Genomic DNA, 12,471 nt, shown 5'->3' with positions numbered 1-12,471 from the left:
GGAGGACTGACACTGAGGGAGGAGGACTGACACTGAGGGAGGAGGACTGACACTGAGGAGGAGGACTGACACTGAGGAGGAGGACTGAGGGAGGAGGACTGACACTGAGGAGGAGGACTGACACTGAGGAGGAGGACTGACACTGAGGAGGAGGACTGAGGGAGGAGGACTGACACTGAGGAGGAGGACTGAGGGAGGAGGACTGACACTGAGGGAGGAGGACTGACACTGAGGGAGGAGGACTGACACTGAGGGAGGAGGACTGAGGGAGGAGGACTGACACTGAGGGAGGAGGACTGACACTGAGGGAGGAGGACTGACACTGAGGGAGGAGGACTGACACTGAGGAGGAGGACTGACACTGAGGAGGAGGACTGACACTGAGGAGGAGGACTGACACTGAGGGAGGAGGACTGACACTGAGGGAGGAGGACTGAGGGAGGAGGACTGACACTGAGGGAGGAGGACTGACACTGAGGGAGGAGGACTGACACTGAGGGAGGAGGACTGACACTGAGGAGGAGGACTGACACTGAGGAGGAGGACTGACACTGAGGAGGAGGACTGACACTGAGGAGGAGGACTGACACTGAGGGAGGAGGACTGACACTGAGGGAGGAGGACTGACACTGAGGGAGGAGGACTGACACTGAGGGAGGAGGACTGACACTGAGGGAGGAGGACTGACACTGAGGGAGGAGGACTGACACTGAGGGAGGAGGACTGACACTGAGGGAGGAGGACTGACACTGAGGGAGGAGGACTGACACTGAGGGAGGAGGACTGACACTGAGGGAGGAGGACTGACACTGAGGGAGGAGGACTGACACTGAGGGAGGAGGACTGACACTGAGGGAGGAGGACTGACACTGAGGGAGGAGGACTGACACTGAGGGAGGAGGACTGACACTGAGGGAGGAGGACTGACACTGAGGGAGGAGGACTGACACTGAGGGAGGAGGACTGACACTGAGGGAGGAGGACTGACACTGAGGGAGGAGGACTGACACTGAGGGAGGAGGACTGACACTGAGGGAGGAGGACTGACACTGAGGGAGGAGGACTGACACTGAGGAGGACTGACACTGAGGAGGAGGACTGACACTGAGGGAGGAGGACTGACACTGAGGGAGGAGGACTGACACTGAGGGAGGAGGACTGACACTGAGGAGGAGGACTGACACTGAGGAGGAGGACTGACACTGAGGAGGAGGACTGACACTGAGGGAGGAGGACTGACACTGAGGGAGGAGGACTGACACTGAGGGAGGAGGACTGACACTGAGGAGGAGGACTGACACTGAGGAGGAGGACTGACACTGAGGGAGGAGGACTGAGGGAGGAGGACTGACACTGAGGGAGGAGGACTGACACTGAGGGAGGAGGACTGACACTGAGGGAGGAGGACTGACACTGAGGAGGAGGACTGACACTGAGGAGGAGGACTGACACTGAGGAGGAGGACTGACACTGAGGAGGACTGACACTGAGGGAGGAGGACTGACACTGAGGGAGGAGGACTGACACTGAGGAGGAGGACTGACACTGAGGGAGGAGGACTGAAGGAGGACTGACACTGAGGAGGAGGACTGACACTGAGGAGGAGGACTGAGGGAGGAGGACTGACACTGAGGAGGAGGACTGAGGGAGGAGGACTGTCGGGAGGAGGACTGAGGGAGGAGGACCGATGGGAGGAGGGTTGCATCTTCCTGCAGTGGTCCTGTGCTACGAGGCTGGAAGCACTCACCTGGAGAGGCTGTGAGGGCCATTACACCATAGTATGAAAAAGCACTTGCTTCAAACTTCATACCTTCTTTCCCAGCTTCTACTTCCACTTTCCCCTGCGGGAAGAAACGGGAGGACTTTCAGTGTGATTTGCACAGAAAACTAGTTCTTCCTGGGTTTATCCAAACTCCACTCCCACAATCCCAAGAAGACAAAGCTTTGAGAAATAAAAGGGAGGGTATACTCATTTCAACTAGAAAACTGGACTTGACTGAATGTTGGAAGTAACAATAAAAAGGTCAGTGTCTGTGGGTTCACTTAACGTTGTCCCCATGTCCCCAGCTCTTCGAGCGCCCTCAGTAATACAATTGGCGTGACAAATGCTGGGGAGACTCTTCTGGCTGCCCCAGGAGAAGCCGGAGCTGGGAAGCAGCAGGAGCAGGGTCAGCACACCATGTGTCCATGGAACAGGGGTGTGAACTGGTCCAGGGACCTGGGCATCTGAGCAGACACCTTGCCGGGCTCTCTGAGGGCACTGCTGGGGAAGCAGCCTGAGAGAGTCTTCCCCATCTGAACAAACTCCTCTCCTGCTCCAGCCTGAGACCTCTTCTCCCCCATCGCCTCTTCCATCCCTGCAGCCTGAGGGGTGACCACCAGCCCTGAGGTCCTCAGCAGCCTGTTCCGGCCTGGGTATCTTGTTCACATCACCCCATCACCTCCCCCACGACATTCTGTGCAAGGGGCAAACAGCAAGCTACCACTGCTGAAAAGGAAGTATTAAACTGGGCGTGGTGGCACATGCCTGTAATCCCAGGACTTGGGTAGTAAGAGGCAACAGGATGAGGAGTCCAAAATCATTCTGGACTACATGAGACTATCAAAAGAGAGTGAGGAGGAGGAGGCAGGCACAGCTGGTCCCTCCTACAGCCTGGGGAGGAGGAGCTGGGAAAGCCTCTCAACACCTACACCCCACTCGTGTGAACTCCGGTACCCAGAAGACCTCCTCCTATAGTGCATTTCATTCTGGATTTAGGGAGACCCTCCTTTTGCACCTCACATCTTCAGAACCCCACCTAAGCCTCTCTTCACCTCATGGAAATACTAGCTTGCCTCGTCACAACCAACTCCTGGTATACAAAAGGAACCTAAAATACAGATCACTTAATTTGTGAGCAAACGGATGGATCTAGAAAACATCATATTGAGTGAGATATCCCAGACCCAGAAAGACAAATATCATATGTACTCACTCATAAGTGGCTTTTAGACATAAAGCAAAGAAAAACCAGCCTACAATTCATAATCCCAGAGAAACTAGACAACAAAGAGGACCCCAAGGGAGACATACATGGATCTAATCTATATGGGAAGTAGAAAAAGACAAGATATCCTGAGTAAATTGGAAGCATGGGGACCATAGGAAAGGGCAGATGAAGGAAGGGGAGCAGAGAAAAATATATATCTCGATACAAACTAATAAAAAAAATTAAAAAAATATATAGATCAACGTTTGTCTGTGTGGTGCTTGCAGCTGTAACCCTCCCCTGTGCATGCCAGGCAGTGCCCCACTGCTCGGCTGCCCTCCCCGCCTTCCAACCTATAATTTTAAAGCAACCTGCAAAGGAGCAAGTATAAAAGTTTCCTAGCCATGCAGCCAGGCCCTCCCTACAAGGAGGTGCTGTGAGCCTGGGGAGCCAGCTCTCATCCTCTGAGCTATGTTCCAGGGGGTAGAAAGCAGCCCAGAAAACTAGTTACAGAAGTTTTCAAACAAGCATGCCATGAAGAAGAGACACAATCGTATGGATTATGGGCAGGCATGGCAGCACAAGCCTGAAGGCCTAGCACTCAAGAGGCAGAGGTGGGGAGTTCAAGTTCAAGGCCAGCTTGGTAGGTCTGCGCAGAAAATACTGCCAAAAGTGGGGGCTGAGGAGCTGCCTTGGTAGGTAAAAGGCCTGCCAAAGCATGGGGACCCAGGTTTGGATCTCTAGTACAATGTAAGAGACAAGTGCCAACCGCATCTCAACCCCTAGCGCTTGGTGGGGATTGACACAAGGGGATCTTTGGAGCTCACTGGCCAGTCATCTTAGCCAATCGATGAGCTCTGGGTTCAGTGAGAAATCCTGCCTCAAAAGACAAGGTGGAAAAAAATAACAGAAAATGCCTTTGGCCTCCACAGGCACCACCATGCATGCATGCCTGCATGCAAGGACATGAACATGGTGCACGCGCGCACAAGCACACACACACACACACACACACACACAAGCAGAATTCCAAGAGACACATTTACCTTCTATTCTACCATGAGGACATGCTTTCTGCAGGAAGCCTAAGGATGGGCAGATCTGGCTGACCCTGGTATAAAGAAAGGGTTAACAGACAGGCAAGGCCACAGAGCTCCTGGGACGAGGCTAAGGCTGCTTTTGCAGAGGAACAGGGTTCAGGAAGACAGCCCCGTCCACGTTAGTGTGTTCTGCTGAGGAAAGCCACGGAGGGAGGAAGCGGGAGCAAGTCCAGTAGAAGGGTGTGCTTAACTGCCTCAAAGATGGGTGCCCTGGGGGGCGAGCAGAAGAGCTGAGAAAGGAGGACAACTTTCCGCAGCAGGCAACGGCTGAGGAGAGGGAAGAAGGTTGAGGGCTCTGTGAAGGGTGGCCCTTCACAGGAAAAGAAAAGGAAGTGATGGCAGGGACAGAGGTGACTTTAGAGAAGGTAAAGCTGGGAGCACCCAGGGGCTCAGGCGCCATGACAGTCTCATCCTAAAGAGCCTTGGTGTGCACAGCGCTGACACACACTACCTTAGGGATGGCTGCAGCAAGCCTCTTGGCTGAACCGCGCAGTCAAACCACAGCCTCCCAGACTTCTTCCACCGTGTGTTCTGGGTTGTTTCATGAACCACATAGTCTGTGTTCTGCGTCTCTGCACATGGAGTGAGTTCCCACTTTGTGATCAACCATCAGAACCTACCAGAACCATACTGTGGAAACAAGCCCGGGGTCTGCCTCTCAGGAAGGAAGCAGAGACCGACAACAGAAAAGGATTTTGTGATGGCTGGGAGCTTCACCTGGTAACCTTAGGAGCACAAGGTCCCAAAGGCTGGCTCCAGCTCCCATGCCCAGGCAGTCAGTATGAGGTATGATCAGGGTGATCAGTATGAGGGTTTGAACTGGGTGATCTGTATGAGGTGTGAACTGGGTAATTCTTATGAGGGTGTGAACTGGGTAATCCATGTGAGTTGTGAACTGAGTAATCAGTATGAGGTGTGAACTGGGTAATCTGTATGAGGGTTTGAACTGGGTGATCTGTATGAGGTGTGAACTGGGTGACCCGAATGAGGTGTAAACTGGGTAATCCATATGAGGTGAGAACTGGGTGATCAGTATGAAGGTGTGAACTGGGTGATCAGTATGAGGGTGTGAACTGGGTGATCAGTATGAGGGTGTGAACTGGGTAGGAGATAGAAGCTTTTCAGGTAACTTTAGGAATATGCAAGGTTTGGAGTTTCGTGTTTTAGCTGTTTGAGAGCAATGGCCCCAGATCTAGAAACTGTTTTCTGGTCTCCAAAATACGCCCACAAAGGCACAAGGTCAGGTCTTCTGACTAATTAAGGATGGTTACAGAGAGATTCCACACCCACACCCAAGGCCACAGCCACCCCCTACATCCTTCTGGGCAGGCACCAGGTGGGGTAGAGCATACTGCCGACTCTCCTCTCGGCTGCTGGAGTCTCAACCGTCAGCTTTGTGGACACACTAAGCAGTGCCTCCCACGCCTATGGCTCCGAGAACTGGCAGCAGGTAAGAGCCAGCACATTCTTTATCTCATCGTCTACTACTGCCATCATTTCAGAAAAGACCGCTTATTTTACCTGTCCCTCCAATTTAGAAAATGTGGTTTCAACAAACATTCCTTCAGACTAAACATGAATTGCTCTGTGAAAATGTCCTACAACCATTCTCGTCTCCTACTGGTGACAGTGCTACAGCCATGCTCAGAGCTACTTACAAAACGACAACAGATTAAAAAGCCTGACAGAAAGTGGAGGAGGGGGGTGGAGCATGATTAAAATACAGGGCATACACTGAAACTCCCAACAAACAAACAAATACAGAATAAAGACAATAGGGCTGGAAAGATGGCTCAGCAGGCAAAGGTGGCTGTGGCCAAGCCTGACCGCTCAAGTTTGAGTCCTAGGATCCACATGATGAGGATGAGACCAGCCCTGCGGGCTATCTTCTGACCCCACACAGTTTTGGCAGAAAAGAAAAATAGTGCCCATATTATAGAAAGTAACACATGAAGCCTGGTGGTGGTGGTGCATGCTTTTAATCCCAGCACTCGGGAGGCAGAGGCAGCTGGATCTCTGTGAGTTTGCGGCCAGCCTGGTCTACAAGAGCAAGTTCCAGGACAGGAACCAAAAGCTACAGAGAAACCCTGTCTCAAAAAATCCAGAAAAAAAAAGTTCACTTCAGAATGTATACTTTTAAAAAACTGGTGGCCAGGTATTAATTGTACACATTTTCATCCTCTGGTGGACCCTTTGCCTGGGTGCTTACATCATACTGGAGCCAAGCGGCAGTGGCTAGGCCTGGCTTCTGCGCCAGCAGGAGCTTGTCAGAAACCAAGACCATCGGGATCTGCATTTACCAAGACCCTGCATGCTTCCGGCACAGGACAGAATAGAAGGCAGTGACCTCACAGAGACAGGTCAGGCATGCCCACTGCAGATTAAACAGCAGTGCTACCGTGAGAATATTCAGGGTAGCACACCTGCAGCCAAGGAACACAGAGGTCAGTCACCCAGGATCAGAGGCTCAGGTGTGCTTAAGGTAGAGCAGGCCTTTACTATACTGGACAAGTGGGGCTAATCACACGCTTAGTTTTAAATTCTAATCTGAAAGAGTAAACCTATTTTAGGGCAAAAATTATCTTTGAAATCTGTACCAGAAGCTTTTAAAAGTAGGACTGGAGCAGCTGAAAAAGAAAAAAGGAGAAGAGAGGGCATGAATTTACAGATGAAATGAGCAGCAAGAGTGAGAAAGTTCCTGTCCACTATGCCCCCAGAGACAGGACTGGGAAGGGCAGGGCACTCTTCTCATTGGCTCATTAAATCTGCTACTCCTCAGAAGACCAGCAGCCCCACAAAGACAGTGATCTGGCTCCTCTTGCCTTTGAGCAGGAAAGCCATGTCCAGCAGTTACAATGACTGTTCACACACAATCAACTTGTTAGATTTATTCTGTTGCCTGTAGGCACACCACATGCACGTCCACGGAGGCCAGAAGAAGGCATTGGATCCCCTGGAACTGGGGCTGCCATGTGGGTGCTGGGAACCAAATCTGGGTCCTCTGCAAGAACAGCCAGTGCTCTAAATGCTAAGCCGTCTCTCCAGCTTGACAGTTGTTTATGCTTCTTTACTACATAATGCTCCCTCATGTTATCAACTCAGACCTGGCCATCTTTTGACATGCGAGCAATTTCTACCATTTTATAATGGATTTGCTGTTTGTTTTCATGGACAGTACTGTAAACGGCTGAGACTGTCAGTTTAGGGACTACACTCTATTTATAAGCCCCTTTTCTGTTTGTCATTTATTTTTTTATTTTAAAAATTACATTATTTGCCGGGGGTGGAGGCCTTCAATCCTAGCCTGCAGGAGACCGAGGCAGGAGGATCTCTGCGTTTGCGGTTAACTTGATCTATGGAGTGTGTTTCAGGACAGCCAGGGCTACATAGAGAAATCCTGCCTTGGAAAATAAAACAAATTATATTATTTATGAATTTACTTGGGGAAAATGCTTCCTGTCATATGTAGAAGCAAACAAAACTACAATGTGAACAGAGAAGAATGGGGGAGGAGGCCAGCGGGCTGAGAAGAGGCCAGTGGGCGCTCCCTGAAGATGGAAAGAGCCGAAACACGGACATTCACAAGCAGGAATGCCGTGAGGTCCGTCACTCTGGACACATAGTTGAGATGGTAATTTGGGTTTGGTTTTGGTTTTGGTATTTTGAGAGAGGGTTTCTCTGTAGCTTTGGAGCCTGTCCTGGAACCAGGCTGGCCTTGAACTCACAGAAATCAGCCTGCCTCTGCCTCCTGAGTGCTGGGCTTAAAGGCGTAAGCCACCGCCGCCTGGCTTGAGATAACAATTTGTAACAAAGAATAAATAGAGAATCTGGGAAAGTGGCTCAGTGGGTAAAGAGCATGCCAGCAGGCATATGGACCTGGATTTGACCCCCAACCCCAACAGAGGCCAGGTGCAGCTATACATATCTATAACCTGCAAGGTGTGGGACAATACAGCGGTGGATTCCCAGAGCTCTGTGTGTAAGTTTCTGTGGAAGAACAGTGAAATTTCACACAAACTAGAAGATATTATATTCACTAATCTTTTCAATTGTGTATTTATTACATAATTATATACATAAAAGTATATAATGCTACTTCAAGTTGGAAACTAAAAGTTTAATTACATATTTCAAAGACTTTTTTCTTTTTTAAAAAGGCAAGGGTTTGCCGGGCGGTGGTGGTGCACGCCTTTATTCCCAGCACTCGGGAGACAGAGGCAGGCGGATCTCTGTGAGTTCTAGGCCAGCCTGGTCTACAAGAGCTAGTCCCAGGACAGGCTCCAAAACCACAGAGAAACCCTGTCTCGAAAACAAAACAAAACAAAACAAAAAGGGCAAGGGCTCAGGGGTTGGGGATTTAACTCAGTGGTAGAGCGCTTGCCTAGCAAGCACAAGGCCCTGGGTTCGGTCCTCAGCTTCAGGAAAAAAAAAAAAAAGACAAAAAGGTAAGGGCTCACACAATTCAGGCTGGCCTCAAACTCAATATGTAGCCAAGGGTGACCTAGGATTACTGATCCTCCTGCCTCTACTTCTTCAATGCGGGGATTATAGGTGTGCACTACCACACTCTCCTAAGCAGTGCTGGGGTCAAACCCGGTGCTTTAGCATGAAGGTGGGCATCCTACCAATGGGTGCATCCTAGCACACCACTGTGCAGTATTTTATTCCTTCATCATCATCTACCTAGGTAGTTTTATGAAACTTGACTTTATTTACTGTACTACACACGAGGACCCAGTATATATTATTGCACTATATGCTAGGACCCAGTATATATTATTGCACTATACGCTAGCACACAGTATATATTACTGCACTATACGCTAGCACACAGTATATATTACTCTAATATACACTAGCACACAGTATATATTACTGCACTATACACTAGCACACAGTATATATTACTGCACTATACGCTAGCACACAGTATGTATTACTGTACTATACGCTAGGACACAGTATATATTACTCTAATATACACTAGCACACAGTATATATTACTGCACTATACGCTAGCACACAGTATGTATTACTGTACTATACGCTAGGACACAGTATATATTACTCTAATATACACTAGCACACAGTATATATTACTGCACTATACGCTAGCACACAGTATGTATTACTGTACTATACGCTAGGACACAGTATATATTACTGTGATATATGACCCCTTTTATGAATCACATATCAATTGTGGTGATTCATGTCTATATTCCCAATACTTGGGTGGAAAAGACAGGAGGGTCAAGAGTTCAAGGTCATCCTTGCCTATATAGCAAGTATGAGGCCAGCCTGACAGTACACAATATCCTGCCCCAGAAAAGCTAAACTAACCCTCCAAAAAGAATATTTCTCTAGCTTTTATGTTTGGTTATCTCTAAGTCTTAGTTTTGTTTTACAGGTTATATAATTTTAAATTACTGTCTCAGCGTTCTTGGTGTGCTGGTGGGAAAACACTGGCATCATAATTACGTGTCTTGGAGACCCGAAAAGTGGCCCAGAGGTAAAGTCACCTGCCATCACACCTGAGGGCTATCGTGGGATTTTTGAAACCAACAAAGAGGAAGAGAACAGGACCCCCCCACACACACACACACAGGCTATCCTCTGACGTCTACATGCTCACCACGGCATGCACGCATGTACGGTTGTGCAAGCAGATGTGTGCTTACGGAGGCTAGAGAACAACCTTAGGCGGCAGTGTTCCTTAAGCTATGTCCCTCCGTGTGTTTTAGATGGGTCTCTCATTGGCCTGGGGCTCACGGATTAGGCTGGGCTGACTGGTCAAAGTGCCCTAGGAACCCAGCTGGTGCCCCCCCTCCCCGCCCTGGTGCTGGGATTACACACGCACCGCCGTGCGCTCAACCCTGTACTTGGGTTCTGGGGAGGAACTCAGGTCTTCACTCGCTAGGCAAGCACTCCGCCACGTTTCTACCTTTAGATGCGTGCTACTAGAAGTTATTTAAGACAAGTAGAGCCGACACAGAGTTCATTGTGACTTATTGTGCTCCTACTGCCCTTATCATCTCATTTAATAAAGTTCATTAACATTTTAAAAGTCTACTTTTTAAAACAAAACTTCAAGTTTTGCTTTTATTCATACATAGTTTATATTTTGTTTATAATATGTGACAAATATTCTTTCAGTTAGGCTCACTTAAATCATTTCTTTGAATAAACTTAATTTTATTTAATATGAGATTTAAAGTAAAAGATTTAAATGACGGGCAAGGGAGACAGGTCAGCTGGTAGCGCACTTGCCAAGGATGCATAGCCCTGGGTGTGGCTTCAGCCACGCAAACCAGGTGTGGTGGCACAAACATATGATCCCAGGACTGTGGATGCAAAGATCAGAAGTTCAAGCTCAGGGAAGACAACTTTGAAGGTTGAACACTTGCTGCCCAACCATGAAGACCACAGAAACCCACCCCAATACCAGCTGGGTGTGGCGGCCCACCTCTACCTCCAGCTTCAGAAGGCAGACACAGAGCCAGCTGGCCAGCGAGACTAGGCTAGCCATATGTACAAGAGCCCCTGCTGCAGTGGCTAAGAAGAACATAGGATTCCCAACATGAACTTGGGCCTCTGCAAACACGTTCATATGTGTGCACAGGCACGCACACATGCAAAAAATGTGCATACCATACACACGTGAAAAAAGGCCAAGGACACCTTCGGTTACATAGGAAGCTTGAAGTCAGCCTAGGCTACACAGAGACTGTTCCAAATAATATTAAAATGATGTGCTTCTATAGTGTAATTCTAGCTTCCAAATCGATTACTTGAAAAGTTTTCCTAGAATTGCAGAAGGAAATTCTGCTGCACCCAGGCAGGCAGTACTGCCTTCCTCTGACTGCATGAAATGCAGAGAGCATGCTCCATAAGCTGGCATGAGTTGTGCTGGGGTGGCAGCATTTTAGGGTGGAATGTACTTGGCAAGAGATGACGGCTATGCCAGATTGACCGAGGGTGGCATGGTATTTTGTCCTGTTATTCTCTGGTACCTCGGATAATTGGCTAGTTTGCAAGAACATGGCTTTTGCCAACATCTGCAACTTAAGTACCCCGATAGGCCTGTTCATCAACCACACATACCACTTATAAAACCCATGACATCAGCTCAAAAAACAAGCTACAGTGTATAACATGCAGAGGTATTCAGACACAGGTAAATGTGTCTAAATGGCCTATCAAACATGGACCAAATGATTTCCTTATACATACAAAGGGAGGATAGTTTCTTTTCAAAAAATGTTAATTTATCTATTTGTTTGAGACAGGTTGGCCCTCGGGATGAGCTTTATCCTGATCCTCCTTGCCCCACCTCCCTGCTGCTGACAGGACACAGCACCATGCCTGGCTTCTGTGCTGCTGCGGATTGAATTCAGGGGCTTGGACACTCTGGTCACTGAGTCACATCCCAGCTCCTCTGTAAAACTTTTAAAAGATGTATTTGTCTTATACATGCTTTGTCTCCATGTATTGCATGCACCAAATGCACACCTGACGCCCGAAGAGATCAGAAGAAGGCATTGATTCCCCAGGGACTGGAATTACAAATGTTTGGGAGCCACCATGTGAGCGCTGGGAACTGAAGTCAGGTCCTCTGCGAAAGCAGCAAGTACTCTAAACCACTGAGCCATCCCTCCAGCCCCCAAATTCCTATAAAGCTTGTTTTAATAATTCATGGTTTGGGGCTTATGAGATGACTCTGTAAAGGCACCTGCTGAGCAAGTCTGGTGGCCAGAGTCCTTGACCTCTTGTAAAAGTGGAAGAAGAAGCAAACTCCAAAAGTTATCTTTGGCCAAGGGGTGGTGGCTCACATCTTTAATCCCAGCACTAGGGAGGCAGAGGCAAGTGGATCTCTGTGAGTTCATAGCCAGCCTGGTCTACAAGAGCTAGTTCCAGGACAGACTCCAAAGAGAAAGCCTGTCTTGAAAACAAAACAAGTTGTATTTGACCTCCACGTGTGCATCCCTCATCACTAACACACATCGAGACAATTTTTTTTTTTTTTTAGGGGAGGCACTGAGACATAGTTTTCCCGTTACAGCCTTGGCTGTCCTGGAATGCTCTCTGTAGACCAGGCTGGCCTTGAACTCAGAGATAACCCTGCCTCTGCCTTCTGAGTGCTGGGATTAGAAGCATATGCCACCACCACCTGGCAACAATAATTTTCTTTTTAAGAACTGATACAAAATTTTAAAAAATCTTTAAGAAATTCTAATTGGACCTGGAAAGATTGCTCAGTGGTTAGGGGCAGGAACTGCTCTTTCTGAGGACCCGAGTGCAGTCCCCAGCTCCCTGATCCACAGCTCACAACCACCGGTAACTCCAGCTCAGGGATTCAACACCCTCGCTGCTCTTGCAGGAGGCCTGGATTCAGTTCCCAG

The 12,471-nt window shown here is 48.8% G+C and overlaps 1 protein-coding gene across 1 annotated transcript in view; it reads right to left on the bottom strand.

Moving 5' to 3' along the window:
• Cnnm2 (cyclin and CBS domain divalent metal cation transport mediator 2) overlaps nt 1-12,471 on the bottom strand; it is a 127,731-nt gene that overhangs the window by 17,091 nt on the left and 98,169 nt on the right. Inside the window, exon 5 of the mRNA XM_075974310.1 lies at nt 1,748-1,841. Coding sequence (XP_075830425.1) covers nt 1,748-1,841 — 94 coding nt within the window. The remainder of the gene's footprint in view (nt 1-1,747; nt 1,842-12,471) is intronic.

Source organism: Microtus pennsylvanicus, chromosome 5 (genome assembly GCF_037038515.1).
Source record: "Microtus pennsylvanicus isolate mMicPen1 chromosome 5, mMicPen1.hap1, whole genome shotgun sequence".
Classification (NCBI taxonomy): domain Eukaryota; kingdom Metazoa; phylum Chordata; class Mammalia; order Rodentia; family Cricetidae; genus Microtus; species Microtus pennsylvanicus.
The sequence above is the reverse complement of the archived record's forward strand: the minus strand, read 5'-3'. Positions and strand labels throughout refer to the sequence as shown.